A 19,321-nucleotide genomic window follows, 5' to 3' on the forward strand; every position below is an offset into this window, starting at 1 on the left:
ACTTTTGGTCTGTACTGTATATATATATATATATATATATATATATATATATATATATATAGTGAAAAAAACAGAACAGCATCAAAATACTACCTTAGAAAAAGTGCAAAGCTTCCCAAGCCACTGTTCATGGCGGCTCAAACTATAAAAAGAAAAAAAGGAAAACAGCACTACAAAAATGAAAAAAACGTGGACTTTATTGCCCGAATGGCGTGGCAACGTTTCGGATATAGTATCCTTTCTCAAGCTTGAGAAAGGATACTATATCCGAAACGTTGCCACGCCATTCGGGCAATAAAGTCCACGTTTTTTTCATTTTTGTAGTGCTGTTTTCCTTTTTTCTTTATATATATATATATATATATATATATATATATATATATATATATATAAAACAACGTTATTATATTTTCGTCCTTTTTTAGTTTATAAGGATTTCCAGGAGAGGATAGGTGCTATTTAAAAATGTGTCTTGCCAAAGGTCCTGCAAGTCCTCTTTAAAAATATGATTGAGCTTCTGAGTTTAAACATGTTTCTGTTCTACATCTACAAGCAAGGATCTGGATTATGTAGAAATAAATTGTGTTTCTTTTCTGATGCACAAAAGTCAAAAGGTATGATAGAAACATTTATCACAGCTATTCCAGACCCTTTAAATATAAATATTATTAATGAAATATTTAGGTTGCTACAATGGTCTTAAAGTTAACCCCCACATGAGGACTATAATATTATTCTTCAGAATTCTTAAGAAACCCAATTATTTTTTTTCCAGAATTCCTGGATCTCGTTTTTATGCAAGAACAATTGTGAAGTCTGTCATTATATTTTATTACATGTTAAACAGAATCACAGACATTCAGCTGCAAAAGGTTAAAGTTGCATGTGGTGATATTTAATTGCTTGTTACTTTTGTTCTACAGAAAAATACAGAAGCAGAGGAAAAGCAGGGTCACATTTTGAAGCAGCAAGGAGAAGGAGTCGGGCTGTCCTTTATCACATCTCGGGTCACTTACAAAGGAGGGAAAAGAACAAATTAAAGCTTAATAAAGTAAGAACTCAATATTTTAATATGGTAGGCTCATTATGTGATACACATTAATACCCAAGAGGATAATCTGTCAAACAAACAGCATTTCTTAAAAATTAATTTCCAGTTGACATGTTGCTGTCATTATGATGAAAGCTCAATGAAACGGTCAAAAAAAGTCATCCTCTTGGCCAGGAGAGGAGAAGAGATCCTTAGCAAAGATTTTATTGGGCACCCCATTTTGGTGCTAGGTTTTTTATGCCCTATAATACTTTTCCCCATTTTATTCCTCACTAAACACTTTTCATGGAGTTATAGTGTATTCATTCTATCTCATTGGGCCATTTACTGAAATTTATGTTGGAGATGGGATTGGTCCTGCATGGGCTCTTTCAGCCCAATACTAAAGGGAATGGGATGAACCAGGACTGTGTCCCACCACTTCAAAGGCCCAAATCAGTGCAAAATGTCTATATCTGAAACCTGAGATAAGAAACCTGCCAGGAATGCTTGTATATTATAGCTGAGTTTGGTGCAAAATTGAATAACTATATTCCATAAGGTATTGCTATCTTTACTCTTGACGGGTAATCAACCAAACAGTAATTAATGCTAATGGTTGTTGCCTTTCAAAACGTATTTCCAAATGACACAGGCCTTATATTAATTTAGGGTATATTACTATATCGGGTTTTGGCATAGTAATGAAATACCTATTAATAAGTGTTTCATGTTTGAGATTTATTAAGGAATAATGTGGCAGTGACATGAAATTATTGTGAAATCTTTTACCGTGTCACTGACACTATTTTTACAATGAAAGGCTTGCACATTGCAAGACGATGTTAAAGGGCCCACTATTTTCATAGCTTTCAAAAATGTTTTTCTAGATGTCAGTATTTCTTTCGATGTGATACTGCGTACTGTCAATTAAGACACAAATTGTTTTTTGGAAGTAATGAAGGGAAGAAGTATGACTATGTAGATAATGTATTGAGTTGACATTTGCTTCAACAAGAAAGTAGAAAGCACAATAAATTTTCAATGAGCTGACAGTATCAGCTCTAGCAGGAGCAATGCAATCTATTTGACAATTTCTTACCAACACACGTACAATCTTAAATACAATACCCATAGTCTAAATGTTGGCATTATAGCACTTGGTTGTCACAGCCATGTTTGTGTCTTTCTGTGTGGGAAAATAGAATGATCATTATTAGGTAACACATAATTGAGCAGTGATTCTAAATTTCGGGGTTTTTTCTAAATGTCTTGTGCTGGTTTTCAGAACTGTCCCTGCCTATATATGCATAACAGCATTTAATGTACAGTATTGGCAAACTAAGAACATTCTTAGGTAAACGTATTTCAAACTAGAGCAAAACAGAAATGGAAATGTAATCATATTATTTATGTATTTCTTATTCAATATATGGTATAATGCTATTACACACTATCATATGATGTTATATAGTCATGGTAATCATGTAAGACCAAACAAGTCCCACAAGTTAATACTTTTATATGTTATGAAAATCCCATTGAAATAAAGGGACTATTAAACTACCCACTCAAGTAGACTGATTTGTTAAAAATGAGTTAATGATACCTACTGAAAACAAGAGTATGAAAAACGCCGGGCCAGATGAGCACATATTCTCTCATCCGAAAGCATCAGCTTGATTATGTTAATGATACTCTTCTAAAACTCTGATCCAAGTTTGAGCCGAGTGTCAAGCTTAGAGTTATCCAATTCTCTTGCATGCAAGAATTGGTGCACAGGTGCGGAGAAGATAGAGAACTTAATGTCTCTATCTTCTCCATTGTCGTAGCCTGCAGATGTTGGACTACACTCAGACGACCTGGAGCTTCACATGCAGCATTAGACTTGAATGGGTGAGCGTGATCCAAATTATGGAGCCACACCTCACAGAATGCTGAGATGTTTCCTACAGATCGATTCGGCAGTGTTCGTGTGGTGATGTCACCACACGAACACTTCCAGAAAAAGCCGAAGACTGCCGAATGCAATGAATACCGGTGGAAGATAATGAGCGGCCCCGGAAGCAGATGCTGCCGGGAGACAGCAGGAAGGGAGGATGCGCCGCTGGACAGGTAAGTATAATTATAATGTTTATTATTAATTGTATGCTTTCTTTTACAGGCCATCCTTGTACCCGAACTGTAACAAGGGTTTCCATGGAAACCCGTGTTCGGGGCCTTGTGACCATTTGGTATGGGTCCCAAACTTTACAGTTTGGGTTCGCCCATCCCTAGTAAGAAATAATCTCCATTGCTCATGAAATTCAATCTCATGAGTCATTTGTATATCTTCAGGGATGGGGAACATCAACACATTGTATTGTTCAGTGGAAATCAAGTGCATCCTAAAGTGCATAGTAGAAACAACAAATCTGCACTTACAATCCATTTGTCAACTTCTCTAGTGATGAGCAAGCACTAAAATGTCGGGTGCTCCTTGCTCTGGTCAAGCAGATTGGAATACTCGGGTGCTCGGACAAAACAACAAGCCCAATGTAAGTCTATGGGAGACCCGCGATCCCCCCCCAGGGGTCCTTTTAATGTCTAAAAATGTCTGGAAATGATGGAAACACTGCTAAAATGACACAGGGACATCACGGGGATTGCCCCTGGAAGAATTTCTGACTCCTAGTTCACAGCTGTAAACATTTTTTTTCTGAGATTCATGTCATTTTTCCTGGTACAACAAAAAACACACTAAAACGAAACCAAAACGGATTTTGCAGGGAAATATTTTAAGGTACATCCTTTGCAGGTTAATGACTTGCCTGTAAGGCCAAAATATTAATTCCAGACCGAAATGTTCCTCCCCCACTTGGGCTTAGTTCAGACCCAGCGTTTTTGAAGCGTTTTTCAACTTTAACATTGCTTTCAACCACCACAAATGCATTCACTGTGAAATGGCATTGTAGCATTTAACAACACTACCTGGCCATGTGGTGTGTGACACATAAGCAGACCCATTTTGTTTCATTTATGAAGGAGGGACTCTTAAAGTCACAGAGCCTATTTTTACTGGTGCATCAGGCAGCATTAATCTTCTTAAAGGGCCTTTATTAAACAGTGGGTATCCTAAACTGTTGTAGCCTATGCTGTGAGTGGATGGGCTGCCAAGAATTATGACGCACCACAATACCCCTTTCATAAGATGTCCAGGGGGGACTCCTGAAAAAGTGTTGCATTGAATGCAAAGCCTGCCCTGCTACCAATTCATATGCACCCCAACAAGCCTTTGAACCCACATACTGGATGGGCCCATACAAATTAACTTCACAATATTCACTTTGTACTCTCATACTCCTTTGTTTTGCACATTGGCAGCAAGGCCAGCCCTGCTGCATAGTCATATGCACCCCATTACGCCTTGGAACCCACATACTGGATGAACCCATGAAAATCCACTTCACAATATGCATTTTGTATTCCAGTACTCCTTTGTTTTACACATTGACAGCAAAGCCAGCCCTGCTGCATAGTCATATTCACCCCATTATGCCTTGTAACCCACATACTCGATGGGTCCATGAAAATGAACTTCACATTATGCATTTTGCACTCCTGTACTCCTTTGTTTAACACATTGGCAGCATGGCCAGACCTGCTGCATAGTCATATGCACCCAATTACAACTTTAAACCCACATACTGGATGGGCCCATGAAAATCCACTTGTATTTTTTAATGGTATGATGGTTCCCTCTTTGCAGAATTATTTACAGGAGAATTTGGCAATTTTATTTGCCATGTTTTTAACACTAAGGTCCAGATACGGCTTTAAAGAAGGCTAATACTTGCAATGCAATGAAATTTTATTGCAAAGTGCAAAATTCAAGGAATAGTATGATTGAATAGTATGAGTGAGTACCCTTTTGTATATATACTTAACACACAAAGGTTACATATAAAGTACATATAAGGATTAAATACATATAATGCTTACGTATATATAAAGATTAACTACATACAGTATACTTACATAATCAGCAAGAGGCTTTTAAACATCATCCGTTTGAAATATCAGAGAAGCAACACCAAGGCAGAGAACCCCTGAGAGATTACCTACACTGCATGAGCGTCCCCAATTATACAGGTATGAGCACACTGTACATGTACAGGTACTCCAGTTTTGGCATCTGTCTTAGGCATTTTTCTCTGGTCTTATAGTGATTTACACTATGTAGTAACTCTAGCTTCACCCAGCCCTTCAAGTGGCCAGCTTTCAAGGTTGTATGTGTTAGGTGTCGAGTTCCCGCCGCTGCATAGGGGGAATCTTGCACCATGTCCTCTGTGATCTCCCATTCTTCCCCAGCTGCAGCGGAGTCTGTTCACCAGAAACATTGGTCCCAGCGTCTGGCTCAAGCTGATACTGTGCGTCTGGTTACAGCTGCCATCCCAGGTTCAGCTTTTGTAACCAGCATTGATCAGCAGCGAGCAGATGTTCCAGGACTAAGTCCTGCTTTTCATCTACTAAGCACACCCGTGGGACGACCTCTCATTGGAGGTTGGAGGTCACATGCCTGGGTCCTGTAGCAGCTCTGATTGGACCACCAGGAAAGTCCTGGAAGGCTGTGACTATAAACGGTTCGCATGGCCACTCGGCCATGCGCTAGTATAGACTTGACTACGTATGTGTGTGCTGAGAGATTGATACTGGTAAATGTTCCTAAATGATCCCCATCCCTTTGGTTGTTGTCTGGGTATTAGGGTGAGTGGAGCAAGAAGTCAGCGCCTAATAATGGCTTCTTAGCTACATTAACACTACTGGTCAGTGTAGGGTGGGAATTCCCGCTTGATCTCAGCATCTGACTCAGGGTGTCCTCAGGCAGGGCTCAAAAGCCACCTAGGGTCATAGCAAGATCAATCACCAGCGTAGTGGGGGTGAATTTCAGGGATCCCACTAGCGTCCATCTGCTGCATCCTCTGACTGCTAACGGCACAGCGTTTCCTTTGTTTCACTGCATCTCTGTGAAGCAACAGAGTTTGCGTCAGTTCATACCGGGTGACGGAACCCATGTTTATTCTGGCATAGTACCGCCATATAGTGCCGCCATTACCTCGCAGCAGGTTCCATCTCTGCACGGTGGACCCCGGGCTGTGAATGCACCTTATTACTATCTTTATAATTATTTGGTGCATTATGCCAGCCCTAACAGTATGAAACTGAGATATCATGGAGTCATCAGACAAGGGGCCATAAACACCTAAAATCTAAAAGCCACAAGGATTTAGATCAAACCACCACAGGCAGAGTTTTAGCAAACCTTAATGTTTTACAATGACAAACAGCAAACATATAGAGGGTTAGAACTGTTTGTGAAGTGAATAAACAAACATTTCTCAAGATTGTGACACTATGAGCATTGTCTGTCACATCTGTAAATGTTTTACAAGAAATGCAGCTATGCAATTGTCTGAATGCATTCGCTATACAGTATTTTAATCTGGATTCCAAATCGCCATTTGTATATTCGCCATTTGTACATTTGATGCAGCCAAAGTTATGGATCTCAATGAGAGAAACTAATCTAGTGGACAAAGAATAATTTGTAATGAACTACTGAGCCAAACTAACAGCATTGCTTTATCAAATTTATATGAAGTGTATTGTGTCCAATGTGAGCCTCCAGGCAACACAAAAAGGAGCTTTTCAAGTGAGCTCTTTAAGGTACGCAAATGTTCTGAAGTCTTTGCCAATAAGGATGTGGTTTTACCAATGGGGGGTACCTTTTTTATAAATATACTATTGCCATCACAGCCCCCCCTTGCTCAAAGTTCTGTGGCCTATAACAGTACAGAACACATTCACCCAGGTCCTGTCATCAGAGACACTGCAGGAAACCGACTTAAGAAGTAGGCCCAATGTAGCGGTGTGGGTCTCTAAGACTTGTGATAGAGTGCATGAGCTGGCAAAAAATTCCCCAATGGGGGGTCCTTTTTTTAATAAATAAACTGGTGCCATCACAACCCCCTTGCCCAAAATTCAGTGGCCTATAACAGTACAGATCACGTTAACCCTGGTGATCTAGTGGCAGGAAAGGAAGAGACTTTGCAGGAGACAGAGTTAAGAAGTAGGCCCAATTTAGGGGTGTGGTCTCTGAGACTTGTAATGGAGGGCAAGAGCTGACAAACAATTCCCCAATGGGGGTCCTTTTTTAAATAAATAAAATAGTGCCATCACAGCCCCCTCGTCCAAAATTCTATGGCCTATAACAGTACAGAGCACCTTCACCCTGGTCATCTAGTGGCAGTTAATGAAGAGACATTGCAGGAGACAGAGTTAAGAAGTAGGCCCAATGTAGGGGTGTGGGTCTCTGAGACTTGTAAAAGAGTGCATGAGCTGACAAACAATTCCCCAATGGGAGGTATCTTTTTTAATAAATAAACTAGTGCCATCACAAGCCCCTTACCCAAAATTCAGTGGTCTATAACAGTACAGACACGGTAATCCTGGTGATCTAGTGGCAGGTAAGGAAGAGACATTGCAGGAGTTAAGAAATAGGCCCAATGTAGGGGTGTGGGTCTCTGAGACTTGTAATGGAGGGCATGAGCTGACAAACAATTCTCCAATGGGGGTAACTTTTTAAAAAAAATATGCTATTGCCATCACAGCCCCTCTTGGCCAACATTCACTGGCCTATATCAGTACAGAACACGTTCACCCAGGTCATGTAGTCGGAGATAAGGAAGAGACATTGCAGGAAAAACGAGTTAAGAAGTAGGCCGAATGTAGAGATGTGGGTATCTGAGACTTGTAATGGAGTGCATGGCCTGACAAGCATTTGCTCATGGGGGATTAATTTTTAAAAAATATTTCATGGGGATCATAGACACCCTTGCCAAAAATTGACTGTATGTAGCAGCACTGAACACGTGAACCCTGGTGATCTAGTGGTGGAGAATGATAAGAGGTGGAGGAAGGCCTCATTAAAACCTATTCCCAATTTAAAGACGCGGGTCTCCTACACTTGTAATGCCCATATACTAAGTGCATGGACTGTCAAACATTTCCCCATGGGGGGTTAATTTTTTTTTTTAATTTGTTAATGGGCATCATAAACACCTTGCAAAACTGTAATGTGGTTTCCTACACAGTTGCTGCTGGGAAGGTGCAGGTTTTTACTAAAAATATGGCTGACAAATCGTTGGATGAAATGATCAGGAAAAAGCGGCATGGTGATGACAGGAATGGGAACATACATGATTAATAACAGCGGTGGCTATGAGAGGTCTGAGATCCAGGATACAGCCTACAATGATTAGTCATTTAGCCACCACCAATTTCCAGAATGTGTTTCATGCCGACAGAAGATCTGTGTAACAGATGCACGTATTAGACTCGGCCTAAAAAATGCCTGTAAAAGATATGTTGCCAAAGCCGCACGTGTCTGTCTAAAGGGCAAAGTGCAACATGTTCAAGAGATGCTGAATTAGAGAAAGCAGATCAGTGTTGTGGGAAAACCAAACAAAATGATGGATGTTTGTGAAAAACAAAGTTTAAAGAGCAGTTCACCGTCCGTAACTATAAACACACCCGTGGAACAAGCTTCTTCATCTTCACCCATACATATTACCAATAATATCCAAATGTCAGTCAACAATTATTTCTTCTAGTGTAACGAATAGTGATGAATGAATATACTCGTTACTCGAGATTTCCCAAGCACACTCGGGTGTCCTCTGAGTATTTTTTAGTGCTCAGGGTTTTAGTTTTTAGCACCGCAGCTGAATGATTTACATCTGTTAGCCGGCATAAGTACATGTGGTGGTTCCCTAGCAACTAGGCAACCCCCACATGTACTTATGCTGGCTAACAGATGTAAATCATTCAGCTGCGGTGCTAAAAATTAAAACTCAAGCACTAAAAAATACTTGGAGGACACCCGAGCGTGCTCGGGAAATCTCGAGAAACGAGTATTTTCACTCATCACTAGTAACGAACACTGTTAAAGGAATGCCACAAAATGTAGATATCCACGACCCTGGGAAACACCAGATTTCCTCTTTATGAGTTATGGACAATGATGGTATTGATGACCACTTTTAAATTTACCATATCCACACCAACAAGATGAAGATCACAGCTGCATAAAATGTGCAAAAAACGCCGTGAATGTCTGGAAAATCATTTTCTCTTGGGCAAACTTTCCCTCTTACTAAAGTGGTACCGAATGATGCATACATAGCTCTCATGTCTATTTAGCCTGAGATGGTTGAAAGATGACGTTTTCTGTTTTGTCCATGTCCACTTTTTTGAAAGCGAGCAGAAAAGAAGGATGAATTAGCGGGAAGACTTGTCATTTTGGTCAGTAAGGAGGTGATGTCAGGTACAGATAGGTAGATCTGCGTGATATCGGCGTACTGATGATATTGCAAACCGTGCCATTAGATCAGCTGGCCCAGGCCGAAGGTGTAGATGGAGAAGAGTAGGGGTCCTAGAACTGAGCCTTGGGGAACACTGAAAGACCGGGGTCGAGGTGAGGTGGTGTGGGAGAGGGAGACACTGAATGTCCCCGTAACAGCCTGGTTGTTTTTTAAAGACTGTGCCGATAACCCCAAAAAGGCCATGTGCAGCACCGGACAGGCCCGCATCAGCAGGGGTAGCAAAACTCCAATCCTACCCACCACAAGCATGATCAGGCACATGGCAGCAAAGCACCCGACTTTGTTGGTTGAACACAAGGCTCCATGAACAATGTCTGCGGGTGATACCACTGCTTCTTCGATGTTGTACGTGCAAGCCAATCCCCTGTAGATGCTGTATGCAAAGATGCCTCATGCCCTGCATCTGCAGTTGCACACAAACTCAACTAGCACCATCAACAAGCACATCCACGTCCTTGTCCCAGGACACCGTTCAGTTGTCCGTACCCCAGTCCTTGGAATGCAAGCGGAAATACGCAGCCAATGCCACAGTAGTATATTCACACATTCCTCGTCTGCTTGCACTCGAAATGTTGCATTTTAGGCCTAAGCTTTCAGCAACCTGATGGCGGTGATCATCACAAGGTACTCGTTACCCAGCTGCCACAATTTTTCCGGGTCTGCCATCACGACATTACACAAGCAAGGACATGTCCCACAACATTATCCTGGCCCTCAACAGTGCTGTTACAGGGAAAATGCACCTAACCACGGACGGGTGGACAAGTGCTTGTGGGCAAGGATGGTACATCTCGCTGACGGTGCGCTGGGTTAGCGTAGAGGAAGCCATGACCGAGTCGGACATTGGGAGACCATGATACAGATGTATGGAGACAGGTTGTGGAAGGCTTTGCATGTCATAGATAGGGTTTTGAACTGTAGCCTCTGGGCAATTGGAAGTCAGTGAAGGGCTTAGCAGAGACGAGAGGCGGGGAATAACAGAGGGACAGATGGATTATTCGGGCATCAGACTTTAGGGTAGATTAGAGTGGTGCAAGAGTGCTAGAGGGGAGGCCAGACAGTAGAAGGTTGCAATAGTGGAGGTGAGAGATCATGAGGGCGTGCACAAACATTTTTGCAGTTTCTTGGTATGTATGGATCCTAGAACTGTTTTTGAGTTGTAGTGGGCAGGAGGAGGCAAGGGCTTGGTTATGTATATTGAAAGAGAGGGCAGAGTTGAGGCCCCAAACATGCGAGACTTTGTGTACCGATGTGATGTCCCAGCATTACACAGGCATGTGTCCCAAAACATTACCCGTGCCCTCCAGGATACTGTTATTGGTAAAGTTAACCTAACCACAGACACATGGAAAAGTGCTTATGGTCAGGGATGGTACATCACACTAGCAGCACACTGGGTTAACATAGTGGAAGCCGGGACCCAGTCTGACCTTGGGATGGTGCATGTCCGACCAACCATGAGTATTGCGGGCCCTATGTCAATCTGGGTTGCCCCCACAGTCTTCAGCTCCTGCACCTCCTCCTCTTCAGCCTCCATCTCTGCAAGTAGCTCATCAGTCATAAGCTGGAAGCACTGCAGCACTGTCTCATCCAAGCAGCAACAGGCTGTGCTGAAGCTAATATGCTTAGTAGGGTTGAGCGACCTTGACTTTTTTAGGGTCGAGCCGGGTTTCGCGAAACCCGACTATCTCAAAAGTCGAGTCGAGTGAAATCGGCCGATTATGGCGAAAAGTCGAGGATCGACCGAAACACGAAACCCAATGCAAATCCAATGGGATTTTTTTTTTTTTTCTCTCTCTCTCTCTCTCTCTCTCCTCCATCCGTCCCTGAACTGAAAAGCTGGTGTTACACAGTGCAAATCGCTACAGCGCACAAGCGACAACATGGCGATATGCGTCCACGCCCCTAAGAACTATGTCATCACTCTGCCCACGCCCCTTCATTGGCTGAAAAAAATGGCGCCAAGCGCGTCATACGAAACGCGACTTTGGCGCGAAAGTCGCCTACCGCATGGCCGACCCCACACAGGGATCGGGTCGGGTTTCATGAAACCCGACTTTGCCAAAAGTCGGCGACTTTTGAAAATGAACGATCCGTTTCGCTCAACCCTAATGCTTAGGTGACAAGCCACACAATGATGAAGATTTGGGGACAGCTCTGAAAGAGCAGACAGATCTGTGGCTGACACCGCTGAACCTACAGCCAGCCATGGTCGTGTGTGACAATGGCTTGAACCTGGTGGCTGCTCTGTGTTGAGGCAAGCTCACACATGTGCTATGCCTGGCCCATGTGCTTAATCTCATTGTTGAGCATTTTCTGAAAACTGACACAGCGGTGCCAGATCTGCAAGGAAAAGTACGAGGCTCTGCTTACCCATTTTAGAAAGTCAGCTAGAGCTTCATCTGCCCTTGACGTGCTTATGCAGCACTTGCAGCTTATGTCTCACCGACTGGTGTGTGATGTCCTCCCCATGCTTTGGAACTCTACACTGCATATTTTGGAAAGGATTTATGAGCAGAAGAGGGCAGTTGTTGACTACCAGCATCAACAAGGCCATCGGTATTCAGTTCTGAATTCACACATCAAGATCTCAGTAGTGGACATGGATGTCAAACATATGTACCATCCTCCAAAACTTTGACGAATTCACCAAGATGGTGAGCAGCAATGACACCATAATTAAAATATCCATCCTGCTTCTCTGTGTTCTAATATTAATATTTATAGTAATTTATATAGCGTCAACATATTTACAGTTTCAAACACAACAGTCCTAAGTAACAACTATAGCAATAATACATTAATTAAACAGAAATAAAACTACCCTGCTTGTGACAGCTTACAATCTACACTAAATAATAACGATAACAATAATTAAACTGAAAAAAAAACATCCTGCTCGTGACAACTTTCAATCTGCAATGAGGTGGGGGAGATAAAAACTACAAGGGAATGTATTTACAATGATATTACTGAGGTTTGTCAAAAGTCGTGGATGCCTGAGGACAAGGAGGAGGGAGAGACCATGGTCAGTTGTCCTCTTGGTGAGGACACGGAAGTATCGACTGTTTGCAGTCTTGGAAGCATGGCTGACTGTATGTTACGCTACCTTTCCCGTCACCCTCGCTTTCTCAAAATTTTGGGTAACAGGCAATACTGATTGTTGTTGACTAGGGTTGAGCGAAACAGATCGGCACTTTTCAAAAGTCGCCGACTTTTAGCAAAGTCGGGTTTCGTGAAACCCGACCCGATCCCACTCTGGGATCGGGTCGGCGATCTCTAATTAAAAGTCAGGTTTCATTTTATATATATATATATGTCATTCAGACACATATATATATATATTTATATTAACTTCAGCGCGATATAGCAGAAAAGCCGGTAATTCAATTACTGGCTTTTCATTTCTCCTGCCAAAACCCGACATGATTTGAGACATGGTTTACATACACTAAACCATGTCATATCCCCCTTTTTTTGCATATTCCACAGTACTAATGTTAGTAGTGTGTATGTGCAAAATTTCAGCGCTCTAGCTCTTAAATTTAAGGGTTAAATCGCTGAAAAAATTGGCGTGGGCTCCCGCGCAATTTTCTCCGCCAGAGTAGTAAAGCCAGTGACTGAGGGCAGATATTAATAGCCTAGAGAGGGTCCACGGTTATTGCCCCGCCCCTGGCTAAAAACATCTGCCCCCAGCCACCCCAGAAAAGGCACATCTGTAAGATGCGCCTATTCTGGCACTTGGCCACTCTCTTCCCATTCCCGTGTAGCGGTGGGATATGGGGTAATGAAGGGTTAATGTCACCTTGCTATTGTAAGGTGACATTAAGCTAAATTAATAATGGAGAGGCGTCATTTGCATGAAATGGTTAAAAAAACACACACACATTATTAAAAAGTATTTTAATGAAATAAAAACACAGGTCGTTTTAATATTTTATTGTACGCACAATCCACTCGCTGAAGACCCTCGCTCTGTAACAAATAAAAAATAATAAACCAACAATATCCATACCTTCCGTAGATCTGTAACGTCCCACGTTGTAAATCCATCTGAAGGGGTTAAAATATTTTACAGCCACAAGCTCTGCTAATGCAGCTGTGCTTGTGGATGTACACCCCAGCGAATGAAGGTAATGTAGGTCAATGACCTATAGTTACCTACATTCCCGGTGATGCACCCCCTGCTGGATGTCCTCATATGACCCCGAGCCTGGGAACTTTTCCCACGCTCCAGGGACATCCAGCAGGGGGCGCATCACCGCGAATGAAGGTAACTACAGGTCATTGACCAACATTACCTTCATTCGCTGGGGTTTACAGCCACGAGCAGCACTGCATTTGCAGAGCTCGTGGCTGTAAAATATTTTAACCCATTCATACAGATCTACGGAAGGTATGTATATTGTTGGTTTATTATTTTTTATTTGTTACAGAGCGAGGGTCTTCAGCGAGTGGATTGAGCGTACAATAAAAAATTACAACAAACGGTGTTTATTTCATTAAAATATTTTTTAATATTGTGTGTTTATTTTTAACTCTTTCATACAATTGGATTAATAATGGATAGGTGTCAGAATTGACGGTTCTCCATTATTAATCTGGCTTAATGTCACCTTACAATAGCAAGGTGGCATTAACCCTTCATTACCCCATATCCCACCACTACACGGGAATGGGAAGAGAGTGGCCAAGTGCCAGAATAGGCGCATCTTACAGATGTGCCTTTTCTGGGTTGGCTGGGGGCAGATGTTTTTAGCCAGGGGGGGGGCAAAAACCGTGGACCCTCTCCAGGCTATTAATATCTGCCCTCAGTCACTGGCTTTACTACAATGGCGGAGAAAATTGCGTGGGAGCCCACGCCAATTTTTTCCGCGATTTAACCCTTAAATTTTAGAGCGCCGAAATTTTGCATATACACACTACTAACATTAGTCGTGTGGAATATGCAAAAAAAAGGGGATATGACATGGTTTACTGTATGTAAACCATGTCTCATATCATGTCGGGTTTTGGCAGGAGAAATGAAAAGCCGGTAATTGAATTATCGGCTTTTCTGCTATATCGCCCTGAAGGAAATGTAAAAAAAAAACAAAAACCCCCATGGACTTACATTGGGTTTCGAGTTTCGGCCGATCCCCGACCCCGACTTTTCAATAGGATCGGCCGATTTCACTCGACCCGACTTTTGAGAAAGTCGGGTTTCGTGAAACCCGACTCGACCCTGAAAAACTAAAAGTCGCTCAACCCTATTGTTTACAATTCTAGACCCACGCTACAAGGAGAACTTTATATCTCTTATTCCTGAAGCAGACAGGTGTACTACAATGTTGGAGGACCATAGGGCCCTTCTTGCTGAATAATTTAAAAAATTCCCATCTGAAAACGCTAGCAAAAGAGGTCACAGTTAGTTGGCCAAGTAAGGAGTACAGGTGAGAGAGACACAACTCCAATCCAGCAGAGGCAGTAGAACACTGGCAAAGTTCGGGGAGAGTTTTCTCAGAGCCTCCCATCGCCCTGGCCCTGAGGCATGGTGGACTCTCACAAGGAGTGCAAAGTTTGGGAAAATGCAGAGAGAGTACCTTGCTGACCATACCAACATCCTCTGTGCCTTTTAATTATTGTGTAGCAAAGCTGAATACGGAGCATGAACTGTCTCTCTACTGCGCATGTACGCTGTACTGACATTCATGGAGCACATGGTGCCTCGCTCTCTGGTGGTCAAATCAAATCAATCTCGGATTTGGCAAAATGGTAACCATCTGAAAAATAAAAAAAACTTACACTTACCTTACCATTCACCTGTCTAGCCCCTCCACTCTTCACCATCCTTTTTCTGGTCCTTGGCACAGCTTTTTATCATTGTCGCCGATCACTGAATCTCAGTGCCACTTCACACTAGACCAGTATAGCCTGTATATAGAAGAATTGCTGACTTGCTATGAGAGCCAACCTTCGAGCGTCGCTCATAGAAATCCAGCAGTGACAACCATAAGGTCTGCTGTAGACCTCTGGTTGTCATGCCAACTCATCGGTGACCCGCGATCACATGATGGGGTCACTGACAGGTGGGAATTCTGGTGCGTTTGCCCAAAGTGTGCATTAAATGCCGCTGTCACAGATTGACAGCAGCATTTAACTAGTTAACAGCAGCGGGTGGATCACGATTCCATCCCCGCAGCTGTTGGAGGAACATGTCAGCTGTTCAAAACAGCTGATATGTGCCGGATAGGATGTGGGCTCAGCACCAGAGCCCACATCAAAGGGAGGGTGTCCGACATCAGCGTACTGTTACGACTATTGTTAGAAAGGGGTTAGTGGAATCTACAAGGAACGTTTATTGTAAGCCTTAAAACCTTGATGTATCACCAGAAAGAAACTTTTCTGTAAAAATTGACAGAAGTTGGGAAGAGATAGGTTGGAATGGCATTAACCCCTTTCTGCCATTGGATGTACTATTCCGTCCATGTGGGGTGGGCCCTACTTCCCAAGGACAGAATAGTATGTCCATCGTGATCATCCGTGCTCACGGGGGGAGCGCAGCCGATCGTGGCCGGGTGTCAGCTAACTATCGCAGCTGACATCTGGCACTATGTGCCAGGAGCAGTCACAGACCGCCCCGGCACATTAACCCCCGGCACACTGCGATCAAACATGATCGCAGTGTCCCGGCGGTATAGGGAAACATCGCGCAGGGAGGGGGCTCCCTGCGTGCTTCCCTGAGACCCTCGGAGCAACGCGATGTCATCACGTTGCTCCGAGGGTCCTTACCTCCTCCTCCATGCAGCAGGCCCGGATCCAAAATGGCCACGGGGCTGCATCCGGGTCCTCCAGGGAGGTGACTTCACAGCACCTGCTCAGAGCAGGCACCGGGAAGCCTCCAGGAGAGCATGTCAGATCGCTGATCTGACACAGTGCACAGCAAAGTGTCAGATCAGTGATTTGTCACTTTACTGTGATGTTCCACCTCCCCTTCCCCCCCGGGGCAAAGTCAAAAAAATATTACATGTGTAAAAAAAAAAATTGCTAAATAAATAATAAAAAAAAATATATTGTTCCAATAAATACATTCCTTTATCTAAATAAAAAAAACAATAAAAGTACACATATTTAGTATCGCCACGTCCGTAACGACCCGACCTATAAAACTGTCCCACTAGTTAACCTCTTCAGTGAGCATCTTAAAAAAAAAAAAAAAAATGAGGCAAAAGACAACGCTTTATTATCATACCGCCGAACTAAAAGTGGAATAACACGCGATCAAAAAGACGGATATTAATAACCAAGGTGCCACTGAAAACGACATCTTGTCCCGCAAAAAATGAGCCACCATACAGCATTATCAGTGAAAAAATAAAAAAGTTATAGGCCTCAGAATAAAGCGATGCAAAAATAATAATTTTTTCTATAAAATAGTTTTTATCGTATAAAAGCGCCAAAACATAAAAAAAGATATAAATGAGGTATCGCTGTAATCGTACTGACCCAAAGAATAAAACTGCTTTATTCATTTTACCCAACACGGAATGGTATAAACGCCCCCCCAAAGAAATTAATAAATAGCAGGTTTTTGGTCATTCTGCCTCGCAAAAATCGGAATAAAAAGCTATCAAAAAATGTCACGTGCCCGAAAATGTTACCAATAAAAATGTCAACTCGTTCCGCAAAAAACAAGACCTCGCATGACTCTGTGGACCAAAATATGGAAAAATTATAGCTCTCAAAATGTAGTAACGCAAAAAATATTTTTTTGCAATAAAAAGCATCTTTTAGTGTGTGACGGCTGCCAATCATAAATATCCGCTAGAAAACCCGCTATAAATAGTAAATCAAACCCCCCTTCATCACCCCTTAGTTAGGGAAAAATTAAAAAATTAAAAAAATGTATTTATTTCCATTTTCCCATTAGGGTTAGGGCTAGGGTTAGGGCTACGGTTAGGGTTAGAGCTAGAATTAGGGTTAGGGCTAGGGTTAGGGTAAGGGTTAGGGCTTGGGCTAGGGTTAGGGCTAGGGTTAGGGCTGCGGCTAGGGTTAGGGTTGGGGCTAGGGTTAGGGCTACAGTTAGGGTTGGGGCTAAAGTTAGGGTTAGGGTTGGGGCTAAAGTTAGGGTTAGGGTTTTTATTACATTTTTGGTTGGGAATAGGGTTGGGATTAGGGTTAGGGGTGTGTCAGGGTTAGTGGTGTGGTTAGGGTTACCATTGAGATTAGGGTTAGGGGTGTGTTTGGATTAGGGTTTCAGTTATAATTGGGGGTTTCCACTGTTTAGGCACATCAGGGGCTCTCCAAACGTGACATGGCGCCCAATCTCAATTCAAGCCAATTCTGCGTTTAAAAAGCAAAACAGTGCTCCTTCCCTTCCTAGGTCTCCCGTGTGCCCAAACAGGGGTTTTCCCCAACGTATGGGGTACTAGCATACTTAGGACAAAATGGACAACAACTTTTGGGGTTCAATTTCAACTGTTACCCTTGGAAAAATACAAAACTGGGGGCTAAAAAATAATTTTTGTGGAAAAAAATTATTTTTTATTTTCACGGCTCTGCATTATAAACTGTAGTGAAGCACTTGGGGGTTCAAAGTTCTCACAACACATCTAGATAAGTTCCTTGGGGGGTCTAGTTTCCAATATGGGGTCTCTTGTGGGGGGTTTCTATTGTTTTGTTACATCAGGGGCTCTGCAAATGCAACGTGATGCCTGCAGACCAATCCATCTAAGGCTGCCGTCACACTAGCAGTATTTGGTCAGTATTTTACATCAGTATTTGTAAGCTAAAACCAGGAGTGGGTGATAGATGCAGAAGTGGTGACTATGTTTCTATTACACGTTTCTTCTAATTGTTCCACTCCTGGTTTTGGCTTACAAATACTGATGTAAAATACTGACCAAATACTGCTAGTGTGATGGCAGCCTAAGTCTGCATTCCAAATGGTGCTCCTTACATTCCGAGCTCTGCCATGCGCCCAAACAGTGGTTCCCCCCACATATTGGATATCAGCGTACTCAGGACAAATTGGACAACAACTTTTTGCATTCTATTTCAACTGTTACCCTTGGAAAAAAACAAAACTGGGGCTAAAAAATAATTTTTGTGGAAAAAAATGATTTTTTATTTTCACGGCTCTGCATTATAAACTGTAGTGAAACACTTGGGGGGTTCAAAGTTCTCACAACACATCTAGATAAGTTCCTTGGGGGGCTAGTTTCCAATATGGGGTGACTTGTGGGGGGTTTCTACTGTTTAGTTACAGCAGGTGCTCTGCAAATGCAACGTGATGCCTGCCGAGCAATCCATCGAAGTCTGCATTCCAAATCGCGCTCCTTCCCTTCCGAGCTCTGCCATGTGCCCAATCAGTGGTTCCCCCCACATATTGGGTATCAGCGTACTCAGGAGAAATTGGACAACAACTTTTTGCATTCTATTTCAACTGTTACCCTTGGAAAAATACAAAACTGGGGCTAAAAAATAATTTTTGTGGAAAAAAAATTATTTTTCATTTTCACAGCTCTGCGTTATAAACTGTAGTGAAACACTTGGGGGTTCAAAGTTCTCACAACACATCTAGATAAATTCCTTGGGGGGACTAGTTTCCAATATGTGGTCACTTGTGGGGGGTTTCTACTGTTTAGTTACATCAGGGGCTCTGCAAATGCAACGTGACGCCTGCAGACCAATCCATCTAAGTCTGCATTCCAAATGGCGCTCCTTCCCTTCCAAGCTCTGCCATGCGCCAAAACAGTGGTTCCCCCAACATATTGGGTATCAGCATACTCAGGACAAATTGGACAACAACTATTGAGGTTCAATTTCAACTGTTACCCTTGGAAAAATACAAAACTGGGGGCTAAAAAATAATTTTTGTGGAAAAAAA

The 19,321-nt window shown here is 42.6% G+C and overlaps 1 protein-coding gene across 1 annotated transcript in view; it reads left to right on the forward strand.

Annotated features, from left to right (window-relative positions):
- Positions 1-19,321, forward strand: part of KCNH8 (potassium voltage-gated channel subfamily H member 8) — a 666,710-nt gene that overhangs the window by 285,143 nt on the left and 362,246 nt on the right. The window contains exon 4 of the mRNA XM_069729971.1: positions 924-1,051. Coding sequence (XP_069586072.1) covers positions 924-1,051 — 128 coding nt within the window. The remainder of the gene's footprint in view (positions 1-923; positions 1,052-19,321) is intronic.

Source organism: Ranitomeya imitator, chromosome 6, assembly GCF_032444005.1.
Source record: "Ranitomeya imitator isolate aRanImi1 chromosome 6, aRanImi1.pri, whole genome shotgun sequence".
In the NCBI taxonomy this organism is placed as follows: Eukaryota; Metazoa; Chordata; class Amphibia; order Anura; family Dendrobatidae; genus Ranitomeya; species Ranitomeya imitator.